Genomic DNA, 19,810 nt, shown 5'->3' with positions numbered 1-19,810 from the left:
TACAACTAATTCAAATGGTATGGGCACCATTTCAATAAATAAACTATACCATTAGGAAGATTTCACATTTGTGGTGTAGTCATCATATGAATCCGAAAGATTTGTATTTTTTTGGTGGTCCAGATATTGCTGTAAACCATTTAACTATTTGATCCACATTTGATTTTGTTGATATTTGAATCTGCCTAATCTTGGTGAGAGGAAGGAGTCTAGCTACTTGGGCCTCAGAAACATTAGTAGGCTTATTTTTGTAATTTTTGGGGCAGCTTTAAAAGCTTTTTGCAGATGTTTGAAGGAGAAGGAAGTAATTTATTTATTGATTTATTTAATTTTTACTATTTATTTTTTTTAGCAAACCCACTTGCTATAAGTAAATATGATTCTGCTGATTGCATGTACATGATTATATTTTCACAGGTGTCTATTTTAGACGGAATGTCATGTCCATTGTATATCTTCTGCTGCTTACTATATCTCCATTTATAAGACTTCCTACACTTACAAGAACAGGTTTGTATTAGGAGAATATATTGATGTTGTTGAAGTATGATTTTATTCATGTCTTCAGTTTGTGTCATTTTGGATATTAGTGCTAAAAATGTAATGATTAATTTTTTTCCTTCAAAATTGAATTTAAATTTTTTTTTTTGTATTTTAAAGTTACAGAAGCTTAAAATGAAAAAAATATATATATGTGTGTATTTTCATTGCCTTGATTATACAATAAACTGTCAAGCCGATTAGTTGTATAAATATTGCATGCTGTTATATTTTATGGCAAGGCATAAGATAGAAGATGTATGAAAAAAAAATTGAAGATATTATGAATAATTTTGTGTAGAAAATGAACTGAACTAAGGGCGCGGTTACACGGGAGTCTGAACTACTTCAGGTGAACATGTTCAGCTGTTGAGTGCGGTTACACACAGTCTGAACATGTTTCGTTCGAGGCCATTTCCCATTTAACTTAAACAGGTTGGCAAAGTAGTTCAGATCGACATATCTTCTACATTAGCCTCTGATTGGCTGTTTGGAATATAAACAGTCTTTTGCAGAAATTCAAGATGGAAAGTGTTTCTGGCACAAGTTCGAGTAATATTTTACCGAATGCAACAAAAAAAAATCAACAGATAATTATATATATATTTTTTAATTGATACTGACCTTAATTTTCTTAAAACTGAGATAGGTACTCTCGCTCAAAAAATAATAATAAATAAGTTTTAAAATTTTACTGTGCATGTTGTTTGAATTCCCGATTTGTAAAAACAAAAAAAAATATTGAGCAATATGAAAAAACATTCCATTTCTGCTGATAATGCTGTATAAACAAGTGATAAAATCCCGCGTTTTCTGGATACAATTACAAAATAGAGATCAACAACACAGTCATTCGTTGACAGTAGACAATCGGTTTTAGAGCTAAACACACTTTTCAGCAACTACCGTGTAACCGTACACTTTCGCGTTTGTAAACGTGTTTACTTAAACATGTTCACCTGAAGTAGTTCAGGGTCCCGTGTAACCGCGCCCTAAATTATATTCCATACTTCCAAAATAGGGACAAAGTCTACATAATATTATTTCTGTAGTTTCTTTTCCTAAACTTTGATGCCGCTAGATCGAAATGTTTATGATGGTAGTGCTTATTACTTTAAGAATTTAGTTTTTCAAAAAAACCAACTAGCTTCACTGGAACACACGGAAGAAGGTAAACTCTCAGAACTGTGTGCGCGGTGTTACGTTGCAGGTCCAACTGATGTCTTCTTGTACGTGGTCATCGCAGTCAGTTTACTTATGGTTTGCGGTCACATCGCCTTCCACATCGTGCTCGTAACGATGCCTCCATACGGACATATACTTCCAGATTGTAAGTGAGATAGTTAACGTTACTTTTTTTTAGATTTGGTAAATTATGGTTAACAATGACGGCTCTAGACTTTGCAGGGCCCTAATATTCTGGAAAGGAACCAAACAGAGGGATCTGCAGAATATGGAATAGCCCCTATAGGAAAGTGAGTTTCTTGAGCCGTTCCCTAGAAAATTTGGTTAATTTACTTTTTAAAACAACATATTTAAGCCAACCAGAAACTTTAATTTTGACAATGGTTTTTTTAATCTTAAAATCATTAACATAATAATAGTAAGAACCATAAATATCAATAAATTATGTTTACATTATAAATTGAATTTTCGGTACTACATTTCACATTATAGGTGGGTCTGTAATAAAAAAAACGGCGAAGGGCCTGAGCGATTTTCCAGCTTTTGAGCTACCCTTGACAGTAAATTATGGTTACATTCCCTTTTCTTTGTTGTTTAAGTTTCGGAAATGCAAATATTTTAAAAATCCGGCATAAATTTGTTTATCTCATTAATCCCCTCAGCATTTAAAAAAATAACAAATTATAGATCGAGACAAGATTGTATGGTTTTATTTGTAGGCCAGTTTAGTTTTTAAAACAGGAGTTTTAGTGTTATTGTTTTTATTTCTTATAAATCTGTTTATTCATAAAGTTAGCACTTTTTTCAACAAATATGACACTTATTTGTTCGATATTACTTACTTTGCCAAAACAGTGTCATTTCGACTGATACATGATGCTTTTTACATTATAATAATTTGTAATCAAAATGACAAACTACTTGAAACAATACAATAAATCAGCATATATATGTGCACTTGAAAAATGTAACAATGTCATAATGTAAAAATTAGTTAATAATAACAGTTGCAATATAAAAAATATTATAGTGTTTTCTCTCTAATACCTAATTTTCTCGAATCCGAATCTCAAATTTGAATTCCAGAATACCTCGAATATACCCCTTGAATCCGAATCTAGGTCTCAAAGGTCAAAATTAAAATATTGTACAATAAATGAAAAATATTAACTATGCTTTTCAAACATTTTACCCTTTAAATGGTTATTTCGCAAATTTTGTTTCAAGAATCAATATATATTTTATGTATTTAATTGCATGTTGAAAGTACAATATCCTGGGGAATGGTAACAAGATAAGTATGAAGTAAAACATTGACAATTAAATTTCAGAGGTTATCAGTATTGAATATTTTAATTTACTTTAGTTCCTTTAATATTTTCCTTCAACTCTTTTTCCTCGAATATAGAATCCTTTAAATACTAAGGATTTGATGGTTGTTAAGGATTTGATTGGCCCATCCCTACCGATAACTGTATACAACAAGATGTAAAGAAGTCAGAAAAGCCATAAAAAGGTGCCTAAACTGAAGGACTTATAATGAAGGAAGTAATGAAGAAAACAGTAATAGTGCTGAAATTTGGAATTCACGAAACTTCCAATATCCAGCAATCTGTGGCTGGATATTGCTTTTTTTTTATGTCTCACATCAGTTAATAGTCTCACATTAAATATAAAAATGGTTTCATACTGTTCACTTAAATTTTGGGAAAATTATCTGTGAAAAGGTTTTAGCCCTTTCCTGCCTGGCAGTACTTGTGAGTCCCACAATGTTTGAAGCCCCATAGAAATAGTGTGTGCATGTTTGAAACCACATGCTGACTGTCGGGACCTCTGGGTCCCTGTATAGCTCCGCTCTGCCAGTTGTCGAAGAAGTTCGATTGACAGCCAAGAGGTTGCAGCACTAAAACGGCAGCACTGCACCAGTCTGGAGCGCCCTTTTTTTTGTTTGTTGAGCTGGACATATGATAAATGCCTGTCAGGACTTAAAAGTCATTCATTAAAAAAAAATATTAAATATAAATAAAAAAATTTGAAAAAAATTATGGCCTCCTTTTATGCCTACTTAAATATAAAAATGAAATAAAAATTACAAAATTCAATTTTTTTACATTTCTAGGCAGGAAAGGGTTAACTTTCTAACAAAAAAATAGTAATTTTCCTGTGAATATTATTTTATAATGTATTCAATTCAGTTTATTTTATATATATATATATATATATATATATATATATATATATATATATATATATATATATATATATATATATATATATATATATATGAGCCTTTGGTATAAAAAAGTTTTGAGAATTTAAAGGTACTCAAAAAGTGTTGAAATTGATTCACAATCTATTTGTAGACAACTTGTATAAGCTACATTTGTTGTTGGTCACTTGTTGCAGACAAGTCCAAGTACATTTATACTTGACAAATATTTTTAAGTTAAACTTATTTGTTAAAGGGTTAACAATTTTTGAGGTTAACGAAAATTCCATCACATGATGGGAAATAACTAGGTATGTGGTGGGGGAACCAGGAGAGGAGGGAAATAGTTAGGTACCTGGTGGGGGAACCAGCTGAGGAGATGGCATGGCACAAAATTTGCACACACTTTTGCACACTTTCTTCTATATATTTTTGCACAATTTTGCACACATTGACACACACTTGGACACACTTTTGCATACTTGCACTCTGTTTTACACTTTTTACCCTTTTTGCACACTTACACATTTTTGCACACACTTCTCTTGCAAACTCGCACACTTTTACTATTGCACTCTTGCCATCTTGCGCACTTTCCCACTCACACATTAGAGCATTCTGCCCTCGTGGTCTTGCGCACTTGCATACGTGCGGTTGTTTCTTGGGAGTGGCATGTCGAGCTATCCCCATTCTGGAGCCATTGGTCCGGTCGGTGATCAGTGGAGCAGCCTTGAGCGAGCTCCACGTGGTAGTGTGTGGCTCAGGCTTAACCATACAATGCTGTAGGCATAGGCTAGTCACGGCGGTAGGGACCCGCCTGCACTTGACGCCACGCGATAACTTTAGGGAGTATTTGGGCAGAGGGCAACACAACAGGGTTTGAGCTTATTTTTGTACATCATGCCACGGGCCATATTCAGTAGAAAATATTGTTCTTTCATGTATATATTATTATTGAATTACTTGTGTAAATCAGTACACCTATCCCTCACTTAGCACGACTAATTTGTTCCTAAAAATGTTTGTGTTATTCGAAATCGTGTAGTATTCTGAAGCATTTCTTTCCATAAATAGCAAGGCTATATTATTGTCGGAATAATTATAATTTAATTTTTCAAAAATTAAAGAGCTTATTCGCTATCACCACCTGGTTCACACCAATCCTGTCAAGCCAATTTTTTTTCATTGCAACATTCATTTAACAACCTTTTCCACATGAATCATCTGTTCATTTCTGTTTCGGTATCTAATGTCAAATATATTCCTGCTAGTATAAACAACAGCATCAGACTTATATAAACTTTTGATAAGAGTCCTTATTTTGTACGATTGTGCGCACAGTTGACTTGCTTAAAACTAAAGTGCGACCAACATAAGCTTGACCTTCATGACAATCTGCGTGCCGTAATACTTCTAGTTTTGTCTCAAATACTTGAACACTGTGCAGTATGAGTGATCAAGCACGTACAGTTACCGGCATCTAAATGGGCAGATGTTGCATTTTTTTTTGAGTGAATTACCTGCCACTGGCTAGACTGAGTTCTCAGCCCGGTCTGTGGCCAGGCGACAACGTTATAGCACGGTGGCATACGCACGGACGTAAAAAACGTTTGGTCCTCTACACTCCATAGCCGCAATTTAACTTTCCACGGCTGATGTTTTTTACAACAGCCGATAGCGTAGACAGACCTGCGCGCGATTCTCGCCCCCCCTGTTTTGCTAAATATATCCCACAGCACATGTTCACAGAAGTTGAAACAGACTTCATGGCCCGTGCTCGACTTTTTTTTTTTGCCTGCTGAGATTTTGTGCTAACTGAAGTTTACAGATGTGTTATTTGAGACTGGGGCAGTAAAATTAAAATGGCGCTAAATGAATTTGCACAATCTGAAGCCGTGCTAAGTGAGGGATAGGTTTATTTTTAATTGGTGTTATGTTTTTTTTTATTTTTTTTATTTGAGATCATGTGCACATTCTTACTATTTTCAGTTATTATATTTTGTTCAATACAAAGATACTAATAATTTATATCTTTCTATTCCTATTAAGCAAGAAGTTTCACTTTTGTCACACATGTACTCTACGTGCCCTTTTGTTTTGTTTTTTTTTTTTTTTTCAAAACCTGAGTACTTATTGTTTTGTGAAATTGGCTATTGGTATATGTCATTAGAATGATTTAACTATTTTTTAAAGTTTCCTGTTGAAAAAATAATAATTATTGAGACAGTCGGCTAACAGGAATTTTTTTTTTGCAGGCGAAATGCTGGAGACAGTTTTCCGTCACATGGGATTCCTGAAGTTGAATGAGGTTAAAGTAATCACTGCTATTCGTCTCGTGGCACCAGATATGGTGGCCCTCGTGTGCTCTGTGGTTGTCTACATAATCTTGCATGTAATCATTCTTCCAGAGCTCGGTTGCTCGAAAAAAAAAACATCCGAACGCTACAAAAACTTTCTTTTGTTTGTTGGTATGTGTATAGTCAAATAAGAGTGCATATGATGTCATCATTAAATATTGTAAGTTTTTGGTACTCAAGATTGCTGAGGTGTCTTGCTTGTATGTGTCGAGGGTTATGAATTCAGTCTCACTACCTGACCCATGGCATGTCTCACTTCACCAGCACCGAGACTATACCCAATAGTTTGAAATCCACTGCAATTTTTGGAGAGTTTTTGGTAGGATGGAAAAGGGGGGGGGGGTGGGGGGGGGAAGCTGAAAATTTATTTCCTAAACTAAGTTGAAGAGAATATTGCCAAACTATTTTGAAATTAAGTCAAATTGTGAGTCACAGTTTTCATTTTTATTAGAATTCTTAATACATATAAGTAAGAAATAATACATATACTATGATCTAGAAATTACTTAGTCATAAATCACAGAAAAAAATTTTGACATCCCTTTTCATTTCTTCAGCCCAAGCAGGAAGGACCATCTTAAACACACCGCACACATAATTTGTACATTTTACTCAGAATATATTTTACACCTCCGGAACACACATGATGGTACACACACAACACAAATTGGTAACTTATTAACTTCTTAAATATTCAAAAGGGTTGTTTTGAAGCCTAAGTGGAATATTTAAAGGATTATATTTGACATAGTATTTTCAATAAGCCTGTGTGAATATCAATATTTTAAGTTTTAATCTTATTCAAACACAAATTCAACTTCATAAAAAGTTTTTTTCTGTTCTTCAAAATTTTAGAAATTTATTAATGCAGTGGTTGATAATGGTTCTATACTTGTTTTCGAGTGATCAAAAAATTTCCAGACTGCAGATTCTGTGGCCATCTAAACATAAACATTACTACTGTTCATTGTACACGTCTTGAAATAAAATATGGCTAGTTATGTGCAGCTCATCAACATATTAAAACTAGATGTGTTGACATTAATATTTGCAACAATTCCTTAACCCCATTTTTAATAGTTACGTGAGGTGATATGCAACAACTTTACTACATCAAAATGATGGATTGTACCGACGGTTCGCTACACATTGCAACAAGCATCTACAAGATTAAGATCCTTAAGATGCCCGCAGCAGTGTAGAGTCTAATGTTGGTACAATCTACCACTTTGACACGGCTCAAACGTCGAAAGCCAACAGCGTTAAATGAACAATGGCTGTGAAAGCCTGCAAGCTTCTTAGCTTCATTCCATTTTGAAATTATTTGATTATTCTTTATTTCAAAGTGTAAGAATTTGAAATGGAATCAAACATGATCAATAAATTATTAATTTTTGTTCTGAGCTAAGCGAGGTCTCCATAATAACTCATAACATCTTGCCTGATTTGTGAGCCAACTCCTGGGATACTACTTCTATTTTATCCTGTATTTGCTGTTCCTTCTCTTGTAACTGCTCAATTTTATGTGTAAATTCCTGCTGTTCTGGAGTCATTTGATTTAACTGTTTTGATGAGGGAGCAGAAGGTCTGCAATCAGTGTTTGTATGTATGTATATACGTATATGTATGAATGTATGTTATGTATGTATGTGTGTATGTATGTGTGTGTGTGTGTGTATGTATGTCTGTGTGATGTATGTATGTATGTATGTATGTATGTATGTACAGTAGAATCTCGTTATAGCGAGCACGGTAATAGCGAGAACACGGCTATAACGAGGTATTTTTGAGGAATTTACGGCGTGATCGCTTGAAGCGCGCTTTTGTTATTTGCTGCTTTATCTCCACCCCTTTCGCTCGCCACTAGACATCTTGCCGTTGACGCCTGTCACATTCTTCAGCCTTGCAGTCGCCACCTAAGTGCGTGGCTTTAAAAATAGAATCCCATCCTTTCTTTCTTTTATCAAACTTCCGTTAGTTATCTGTGCCGTGTGTAGACAAAGTTTGAGATTGAAACAGAAACAACGTAAGAAAGTAGTTTTTACAAATTAGAAATATTAAAGTTTTTGTTTTTATAATCGCGTATTTTCACGTTTTTTTGGTTATCATCTTAAAAGAGATAATATTAAAAAGCCGCTCTAATGAGATTTAATTGTTTCTTGGTTAACAAAAACTATTAATTATCAAATATTGTTAATTGTTTATATTCTATTTATTATTATTTACGCGACATCATAAGTACGGTACGCTTACGCAAGACGACTGGATTCGTTGCTGCAACATAACATAGCATGTTATGCGGTATCAGAAGTAACGAGTAACGTAACGATAGTAACGAGTACTAATTGTTATAGTAACGAATACACACAGGAACACATTTTTTCGTTACTTTTACACCTCTAGTAGCACTACCGTATTTATTTCCGAATCGCTGGGACAGTTTTCTTGTAACTTTTTTTTCGGTCAGTTGTTGGGGTATCTGTCCGGGAAAGGGGTGGTGATGGTTTGAGTTTAATCCCAAATTTATTTTCTAAAAATGTTGACAGGTTTCTTTAAATGAAAAAAGTATAGTTTTCCAGCGACTATTTCGTTTGAAGCGTACGTGCGTTGCCGCAGCCGCACTCCTGCTTTTTTGTAAGGAATTAAATCGTCGCGCTACACTAGCACCACCTGTTTAGCAACATCCCGAACCAACATGGCCGCCAGCAGACAGCCCGCGTCGACAATAGATAGCAGGACAATGCTGTGTCGGCCGCGGGCTGAGATGCTGTACTTACGTGGCGTGGTAGGGTATTCTGGTTATTTTGACGCAATCGGTGATCACATCCGTACTTATGGGGTATCGTTTTAAAGAGAATTCACACATCTGCTCACAGAAATTAAGATTTTGTTAATATAACCTGTTATTTTCCAATTATACAGGTTTAAACACAATTTTTATGCTATTTTCGGTTATTTTTTAGTTTTAGGGGGCCAAAATTTGTCCAATTCGGTTATAGCGAGGACACGGTTATAGCGAGGATCAAACCCGGAACCGTGACACCTCGCTATAACGGGATTCTAGTGTATGTATGTATGTATGTATGTATGTATGTATGTATGTATATCTATCTTGGACACACTGGAGCACCTGTTCAAGATCAAAAAGGAGAACTTGGCCATAGTCGACGGTTATCTCGACGCAAGAACGCTAATCGTGAAAACCACATAAGGCACACAGGATTATCAGATGACAGCTGGCCTGACCTATGGAATGCAGATTATGATGAATTACTGGAGATTCCCCTATCGAAGCAAGTACAGCTAACGGGTTTAGCTGACAATGTCGCGGCCATAGTAGTGGCTGACAGCGTTGAGGATGCTGAACTACTGGTCCGGTCGACCATTGATGCCGTCGAGGCCTGGATTGAGGAACACTGTCTGAAACTAGCTAAATGTAAAACAGAGATGGTTGTGATAACATGCCAGAAATGGTTCCCAAAACCATTCAACGTGGACATTAGCAATACAACACTGACATTAACAAGAACCTGGGGGTGGTGATAGATGAAAAGCTATTTTTTTCGAGACCACCTTGAAAGTTCATGCACCAAAGTTAGCAAAACGGTATTTAGCCCATCAAGAATCATGACCAACACAATGGGCCTACGAACTAAAAAGAGAAGAGTTCTTCTCGAAGTACATAGTTCACTCAGTCCTACTGTATGGAGCAAAAGTATGGGCAGATATTCTCAAGCAGAAGACCTATCGGCAGAAGATAGCAGCAGTACAACGGTGTGGAGCCCTCAGGGTGACTTGCGCCTATCGCACTGTCTCCGAAGCTGTCATACTAGTTATAGCAGGGGTTGCGCCCATCGACCTATTAGCATTCGAGAGGGCGAAACTCTATGACATCAAAGCTACCGGCGAAAACTCAAAGGAAGCCAGAGAAAAAGTGAAGGCGGAAACGCTGGAAGAATGAGAAGACAGATGGAAGACCTGTGACAAAGGCAAATGGACAGCTCGCCTGATCCCGAACATCAAAACCTGGATCGACCGAAATCACGGTGAGATGGATTTCTTCCTGACTCAACTGTTGACAGGCCATGGCTCATTCAACGCATACCTACACAAATTGGGCCTACACAGCACTCCGATGTGCAAGTACTGTTCGGACAAAACTGATGACGCTGAGTACACGTTTTTCGAGTGCGAACGATGGAGGAACCACAGAGCTAACATCGAAGCAACAATATGCGAGCCTAGTGATCTTTATAATACAAAGAGAAGATAACTGGAATTAAATCGCTGCCTACGTGTGGTACATTCTCAAAGAAAAAAAAATCTGAGAGAGAGACCAGTGAAATGGGAGCGGACGCCCTTTGACGTAACATGGACTGGGTTGAAGTAATGCTAACGTGGTTCCGGCTCAGTCTCCCCTACAATACTTACGGGGAAAGTAGAGAGGAGGGTTTTTAGTGGGTGGAAATCCCACACCACCGACCATCATGTATCAAGGCGTCTGAAAGATTTTCCCTCCTCTATAAAAAAAGTATGTATGTATGTATGTATATGACTTGGTCTGATGATAACTTACAAACTGTTGATTGGATTCTTATGAAATTTGGTAGATAGGCAATTATGGCAAATTAAATTTTTAACATTGTTGTACCAGCAATAATGTAATAAAGACACATGTAGCTTTCATAATCAAATGCATTACTTTAATATTTGACTGGAATCCAAAGAGGATGGTGTCCATATAGATAATGATACTGCATGCCTCAAAGTTAACTAAGGTAAATAACAAACAGTTAAATGTAACTGAAGTATATCTACTATTTCTGTAAGAATGTATTAGTTGCGTTAACTTTGAAAAAAATTGCACAATTTATTATTTACGTTTTCTATTATTTTGTCAGTACGTAAATATTAGTTATTAGTTATGGGGCTAAAATGTACAAAGCCATTAAAAACAGAACTTAATGAGGTCTCGGTTCGGGACTAAATAAAAGTGATATTTTAAATTTAGAATTTTGGTACGAACTTGATTTTGGAAGCATAGTAGTCGTGGTGAACGGACGGACGGTTGGCTGGGCCTCGCAGGGAAGTACCTGTCACTGCTGCTGTTGATGACCGCGGCTGCCATCAGGCCCTCAGTGCCCGGGGCTGTCTACCTGCTCGTCTTCCTCGGGGCCATGAACTGGTGGGCGTGTAACCAGCCGCTGGGCACGGTGTTCGCCGTCTTCCTTCGCTCAGTCGCGCTCATCATGGCGCTGCACGTGGGCTGCGCGTGTGTGGTGCAGTGGCAGTATGTCCAGGATGCTGTCGGCGACCCCAGGAACTTCTACTTCCGGTGGGTGCGCACGATGCTGGACTAGCATTCCGGAGGACTCTGGTTTCAAATCCCTGTCCAGCCAACCTGATTTCAGTGTACTAAAATCACTCCATGTAAAAGCTGAAACAGTTGCTTGTAACTTTTTTTTACATTGAGGCTTTACATATTTTCGATGATGAGGTCATTATAGATGGTTACACACAGCAATACAAACAAGAGATACTGGGGGATAGGAACGGGTCATAGCTAGCGCCATGAATTTTTCGCAAAAAGATTTTCATACCAGCTCTGTGTTGAAACTTTCTAGCATTGCCTGTGTTTGAAGGTTGGCTGGGTTTATTTCAGGTGTATGTCTAATGTCAGCACGCCAATCATAGCCATCCAGTGCGGGAGCAAATGTGTCCTTAATGGCCTGGCTAAATACGAGGGTTGTTTGAAAAGTTTCCGACATTATCACGAAGATTGCAGTTCTCGTCAAAAAAAAAATTGGGGAATGTCTTTGTGCATGATTTGGAATATAGTCTCTGAAATTTCAGCCATTTTGGATACACAGTTGTTTTTTAACAATCGTTTGCCTGAGTGTCTGCAAAATAGTTGTTTACGAAGGTGAATGCCTCCTCATTCAACACAAATCTCTGTCCTCCAAGTGCAACTTTTAGCCTAAGGAACAAAACCATCAATTGGATATAGATCTGATTAGTAAGGAGGGTGGGCAATCATTTCAAACCGCAATTCGTAGATTTTTTCCATGTCATTCTCTGAGGTGTGAGCTGGTGCATTGTCTTGGTGAAACAGAACTTTTTGCTTCTTCAAATGTGACCTTTTTCTGCAATTTCTGCCATTTCTGCCTTCAACTGTTCAAGTAATGAAACATAGTTTGCTACTGCCATGTTTTTTTTCCTTTTTCTAAGATGATTAAGACAATTCCATGACTATCCTAGAAAACAGTCACCACCACTTTTCTGGCCAAAGGAACAGTCGTTGCCTTTTTTAGAGCTGATTCCCCCTTCACAGTATTTGGTGTCGCAAACATTCATCGTCACCCAAGCTGGTACGCCCATGATTAAATTCAGCTGCCCAAAATAAAACTGTGTCAAATGATGATGCAGATCCCAGTACACAGCGTCCAACTCGTTTTTAATTTGTGTAGGCGTATTGCCTTTCGAAAACAAATATTCAATGACAGCTAGCGGCTCAATTTTACATTTTCACAAAAACATGTGCATCGACTCATGCAAACTGTTGTTAAAAAAACAAATTTATTTCCAAAATGGCTGAAATTTCAGAGTACATTTCAAAGCATGAACAAACACATTTCCAAATTTTTGTTGAGTGCTGCCATCTTCATCTTGAGGTTGGAAATTTTTCAGACAACCCTCGCAGGGAAATGGATTCTCTTGTAGACAACTATCAAACATAAGGAAACAAACAATCATTAATTGCAGTCTAATGAGCTATCAGATTTGATTTCGAAAAATGCATGCCCATACCAACATTTGCCTGGAATAATTTCAGGAAACCACAATGGGGATGGTTGGACCAGATTTAAACCTCAGTGCTCTGTAACATAAGCCCAGTGCCTCACCACCATGCCACTCTGCTGTACAGTGCCTTATCATGGCCACGTCTGATTCACCAAAAATTCCAGACTTTTAGCGTGTTTTTTTTTTCTGTTACTAATGATTATGCTGTTGACAAGACTCACAGTTAACATGAGCTGGATATTTGTCAGTCATACGGCCCTTACTGAAAATGACATGAAATGAAACCGTAAAACGTGGAAGTAAAGGAATACGAGCGAATTGCTCACTGCAAAATAGTACTTCCAGTAAACACTTGCTAGTTGAAAATCTGTCTACTTTTCCTTTCCTGCTCTCTGTCTTCCCTGAGACAGAATCAACACAAATGATTTAAAAGTAGGCTGATGCTCAGTGGATAAAACTGCCCATACGGACCTATCATTTTGCTGCCAGGATGTGAAGTGGATGAGTTGGGAGTGAAAACAGTGGTGGAATGATGGTGGTGGAGGTAACAGTAACCCTCAGACACAAGTCAGTCACACCCGGCAACTTATGAAAAACAAAGGCCCAATCTACTTGTTCTTCCATGGTGAGATATTATCAGACAAAATTACTACGAACTTGTTATTATTAATAAGACCAAACAATTTGGCATATTTGTTTCCAAAAAATGTAATAAATTGTTTGTATATATAACATGTTCAGAAATTGTTGGGCAGACATTTAATTGGTAACAGTGAATATTAAACCAAGCATTTTTTGTAAAGGAACATATGTCCAGAAATGCAACCTTGCAATGTTATAGGTGTATACAGTATTGAATTTTGCACATAACAAGGAGCTACTCCAGTGGTTAAGAGGACATATGTTCACAGTGCTGTGATAATGGTCCATGAAAAACAGGGTGATGAGCAGAGTACATACCTTTAAAATTAGCCATAAGCAGGTAGGTATACATAACCCTTCGTGGTATGAAACTCCCAGTTTCAAGCAGTCACTGGTTAAGCCATCTGAAAATCTTTATATTCAGTACACTCCTCTTGGGAAAGCATTTTTGGGAAATGTGCACTGCTCCTGCTGCAATTCCTTTTGGCTTCCCGCACACTAAGTATATGTCTGCCATCCGTGCAAACATAAAGTCTGCTATGCTATTGTTGTTTGTCAAATGTGTAATCACAGCACTGTGCTCACTAAACAATCAATGTTGTGCTAATCGTCCAAAGCCAAACATCTAAACTTACCACAACCACTGTGCTGTACATCAGACTGTTTTTTTACAACTGCGTATGGCTAACACTAAATGTGGGCACTCCGCTCATTACCCTGCTTCGTGCGAAGCATTTAACCATCACGACGCTGCAAACACACGTCCTCTCAGCCTTTGGGGTAGCCCCTATTTGCATGCAGAGTATAAACCTGTTTGCCTTATAACGATTCGTTACATACAAAATAAAAAGATGTTCAACGCCGATTGTAATTTTGTTTTTATTTTTTTTTTTCAAATAGAATGCACAGACGAATCCAAACCCTTTTCAATTCTTCATTCACTCGTTTCATTCGTACGTTCGCCTGTCGAGAATGCTCACAGCTCAGGCGATGAAGATTAACGAAAAATAACGTATATTAAGTCCTTCAGTAAAATCTTACTGTAAGTACACGAAGATAGTGCGACCTCGAACAGGGCCGCACCCAGCGAAAACGAATTTCGCCACGAGCCATAACGCCGACGAAGGTGATCAAAATTTCTAAATACTGCCCGAACGAAATAACAAGAAAATTAGGTTAATTTAATAATCGGCATGGCTCTGACCACCAACGTTAAATTATCTCTTCAATAACTTCTACATAATTTGCGAGAAGCCACCGAACGCGACCTACTTGTGCGGCGTTCGACGGACGACTGGTGGAGTCTTGCTACCGTCTCCTCCACGCAGGGAGGATAAGTCACATGACCTCACCGACCAATCACACGCATGCTTCATTCACACTTACAGATACAAACCAATCACAGAACAAATTACAATACATGAAAAAACCCTGTACACACATAACTCGGGGCTTCCCTTGATCTGTCTCTTTTCAATTTCACATCAAAATCGGGGACTCCCATTCTCGTTCTCTCTCCCACACCGTGAGACAGCAGTTATCACACATTTCCCAGGCAGTGGGGGAATTCCCGTCTTTATCTCGGTTGGTGGGGAAGCACTGTTTCTTTCTCTCACACTTACATGCCTCTCATTCTAACCATCACACCAGACACAGTCCCTTGTTCTAGCATTATGCAACACGTTAATTAAATTTAAGAACAGCAATCACAACACAAATTACTTGACAAAATTCAACTTATTGAGAAAAACCTGAAAAAGTAGGCCTAAACAGGCAAAAATCTAGTCAACGGCTCATTTGTGAATAATTACATAAAAAATAGTAATGATTAAAAATGTCTAATAAAATACAAAATACCTTCTTAAAAAACATAGCACGTGCAAATAGCATATATTAATATTCATAACGTCTGATTCTACTGTTTCATAACATATACATCACTCAAAAAACATTGACTTATTAATACTTACATATACAGAAAAGAAGTTTAAAAGAAAATTATTTAGCTAGGAGGGCAGGGTTCTTGCAACGTTACATTACCCCCCCAACTTTTCAATTAAATTAACACTATATTTAATTGAAAAGTTACAAAAGTGAAAAACTAATCTGTACAAAATGAATACAAAAACATCCTGAGAAATAAATGCATCCAGTCGTTTCTTGTTTATATAGAAATTCAAAAAACTGTTACTCAAAAACTGCAATAACATCAATTCCTTTGTTAAAAAGCCAAAATTTGAAAACATATCTCTTACTACAAAGTGTCAACAACTCTTAACAAATGGTCATCTCCCTCTCGTCAGTGCATTATACAAGTTACTTTGAAACTGGTCTCTCTACAAGCTTCAAGCAGACACCCCCTGGTCAATGAAGAATCTTCAATAACAACAAACAAACTCTGAACAACTTACGTTTACAACCATGGAAACCTCGACACCAGCTGCAATAACCTCCATAACTACCTCAACGACGACGAAAAAACTTCAACTCCAGGAATTACGTCTCCATGACTACCTCGACGACGATAAATATAAAAACTTCAGGAATTACGTCTCCATGACCACCTTAACGACGACGATAAACACAAAAACTTCAACTTCTTCAAAAACTTACACCTCGGCAGAAACCTCGACGACGACAACAAATAACCTCAAAACAAATTATCTCCTTTAAAATCCCTTAAAAACCGCTGTTATCATAATTCTCTGTTGCTCATGACAAACTCCTCAAATCCCATGAAACAACCACTTTAACCCACAAATCAACCAAAATCTCCACTCCTCATATCTGCACTAACAAAAAATTGACAACACTATCACTTCAAAATTGTTGACAACAAATTTCCCTAAATTCCATCAAAAAACAACCTCTAAAATTCTAAGTATCTTCACACTACCTCTATAACTTCAGGCACTGGATAACACTTATTTCAAAATTATAACTAGTCTGCTCAGCACTGATAACCCATGAACTATAACTTCTAAACCAATGCATCAACTTCCTACAACACAGAAATTCCTAGTAAACTTTCCAGTGTGGCAACAAATACAACTCTAAAAAAAACATTCACTTAAGTATGAGAAACTTCCAAACTTTTTATAATACACTACAGTATCACTAAACATATTCAAACATTCTTATTAAAATAATACACAACCTCATAATATTTACACCAAATATACACAAACTTATTTCTGTATCAAAACTGCATTTTCATTTGTTCACATTATTCACTTACATTTCCAAGTATCATGAACCATAATATAAAAAAAAATACTGAAATTCTCACAATATAAAGCATTTCTTCACATAATATTCAGTAACAGCATGATTTGGTCTGACCCCCCCATAACCTTAACTGGGCTACTAATCGTCATAATGAAATATACAAATTACAAAAATTTCAACACAAATCTTAGTTGAATGCTCAACACAAAAGAAAAACAATGCAAACAATTAATTAAGTTCCATTTTCCGACTTGCTATTTTCGGCGATTAATCCTGCGATGTCCCGCGAAGTGACAATCTCGATGTCTGGCAATGAGTTCCTGAAGTCCCGCGTTGAGACAGGCCTGAAGTCCCATGGTGCCTTGGGTAGCTCTGTCCCGCGATGTACCGCTTTCCGCCGTTTCTCTGGAACACTTCACTCATTGAAACAGCCCTTCGTCTCTCGCTGTGGGGAGAAAATGCATTCGCCGCTCAGCTGCGCCGACAGTTCTGGATACACTTCGCCGTTTCTTCTAAACTGTTCAATATTAGTCGTAAATTTTTTGTCCTTCGAGGTTATCGTAGTCACCAATTGATATAAGAATGTTTATATTTTCTTCTTCGCTGCCGAAATGTTCATCTTAATCTCAGGGTCGTGACCAAATTCAAGCCCCTCGTTGGGCGCCAAATATAACGATTCGTTACATACAAAATAAAAAGATGTTCAATGCCGATTGTAATTTTGTTTTTATTTTTTTTTCAAATAGAATGTACAGACGAATCCAAACCCTTTTCAATTCTTCATTCACTCGTTTCATTCGTACGTTCGCCTGTCGAGAATGCTCACAGATCGGGCGATGAAGATTAATGAAAAATAACGTAGATTTAGTCCTTCAGTAAAATCTTACTGTAAGTACACGAAGATAGTGCGACCTCGAACAGGGCCGCACCCAGCGAAAACGAATTTCGCCACGAGCCATAACGCCGACGAAGGTGATCAAAATTTCTAAATACTGCCCGAACGAAATAACAAGAAAATTAGGTTAATATAATACTCGGCATGGCTCTGACCACCAACGTTAAATTATCTCTTCAATAACTTCTACATAATTTGCGAGAAGACACTGAACGCGACCTACTTGTGCGGCGTTCGACGGACGACTGGTGGAGTCTTGCTACCGTCTCCTCCACGCAGGGAGGATAAGTCACATGACCTCACCGACCAATCACACGCATGCTTCATTCACACTTACAGATACAAACCAATCACAGAACAAATTACAATACATGAAAAAACCCTGTACACACATAACTCGGGGCTTCCCTTGATCTGTCTCTTTTCAATTTCACATCAAAATCGGGGACTCCCATTCTCGTTCTCTCTCCCACACCATGAGACAGCAGTTATCACACATTTCCCAGGCAGTGGGGGAATTCCCGTCTTTATCTCGGTTGGTGGGGAAGCACTGTTTCTTTCTCACTCACACTTACATGCCTCTCATTCTAACCATCACACCAGACACAGTCCCTTGTTCTAGCATTATGCAACACGTTAATTAAATTTAAGAACAGCAATCACAACACAAATTACTTGACAAAATTCAACTTATTGAGAAAAACCTGAAAAAGTAGGCCTAAACAGGCAAAAATCTAGTCAACGGCTCATTTGTGAATAATTACATAAAAAATAGTAATGATTAAAAATGTCTAATAAAATACAAAATACCTTCTTAAAACACACAGCACGTGCAAATAACATATATTAATATTCATAACGTCTGATTCTACTGTTTCATAACATATACATCACTCAAAAAACATTGACTTATTAATACTTACATATACAGAAAAGAAGTTTAAAAGAAAATTATTTAGCTAGGAGGGCAGGGTTCTTGCAACGTTACAGCCTCTGTAGCTGTGCAGGGTTGCAATTCTGGACATATTTTTGTTAACAAAAATTACTTGATTTTGCATTTACTACCACCCATTAAATTTATTCCCACCAATTTACAAAGAAAAAAAATGTATATAAGATTTATCTTTAGTATTTTTTATATTAATTTTATTTGAAATTTTTTTAAATATTTTTAAATTAGGGAATATTTGGTTTTTGTCACCAAGTTCCTCAGAAAAAAGAAGGAAATATTAAAAAGGAAATCACCTATAACTGTCTAACTGTCCTTGAGACATTTATGTGTTCCTCTAAACTAATGTGAAAAATTTTTACTTTCTTGTTTTGCAGCCTGTTTGGTTTGACGGTACTGATGACATCGAACTGTTCCAACATACAGGAAGATATTTTTGTTCAAACTGACTGGGATTATTACGCATGCCCTGTCATCCATATGGTTACTTTCTACGTACTTTCTGTTGTATCCTGCTTCATGCTGGACTCGAGGGTGAGTATCTCTGACATTTGCAGGGGTCCACATGTGATGCATGAAGTTGGTTCGCCTTTATTTGAACATTTTTGGAAGCACTGCTTAAAATCTACTTTCGGTATCCCTCTGCTGGATATAAATTCAACATTGTTGTGGGTATAGTGACTTGTATGCTTGCATCAATCGATCATTTGAATGTACAGGACCGTCGCGTGGGATGGGCAGTGGGTAAAGAAGGGAGTGGGGTGGCTAATCTCCCCTGGACCATGACATGAGGGAACCCCGGTTCAGCATTGCAGTGCTGCCAAGCATTATGACTTTTCCATTATTATCACTGATTTATACGTTGAGTTACAGAATCATGGAATGTTATTTATTTATTACGGAAACAGAGAAACTTAATGACGCGTTTGAAATATTGTTTGTATCAGCGTTTCATGTAATAAATCTCACACAAACAGTTTATGTAGCTAATGTAATAAGAAGGT

General features: G+C 37.1%; 1 protein-coding gene across 1 annotated transcript in view; it reads left to right on the top strand.

The window, feature by feature from the left end:
- LOC134527075 (piezo-type mechanosensitive ion channel component-like) overlaps positions 1–19,810 on the top strand; it is a 252,374-nt gene that overhangs the window by 21,284 nt on the left and 211,280 nt on the right. The window contains exons 3-7 of the mRNA XM_063359411.1: positions 418–510; positions 1,751–1,870; positions 6,190–6,402; positions 11,377–11,626; positions 19,184–19,340. Of these exons, the coding sequence (XP_063215481.1) occupies positions 418–510; positions 1,751–1,870; positions 6,190–6,402; positions 11,377–11,626; positions 19,184–19,340 (833 nt within the window). The remainder of the gene's footprint in view (positions 1–417; positions 511–1,750; positions 1,871–6,189; positions 6,403–11,376; positions 11,627–19,183; positions 19,341–19,810) is intronic.

Source organism: Bacillus rossius, chromosome 1, assembly GCF_032445375.1.
Source record: "Bacillus rossius redtenbacheri isolate Brsri chromosome 1, Brsri_v3, whole genome shotgun sequence".
NCBI classification, from domain to species: domain Eukaryota; kingdom Metazoa; phylum Arthropoda; class Insecta; order Phasmatodea; family Bacillidae; genus Bacillus; species Bacillus rossius.
Note: the sequence above shows the minus strand (reverse complement) of the source record. Positions and strands in the feature narration are given on the sequence as shown.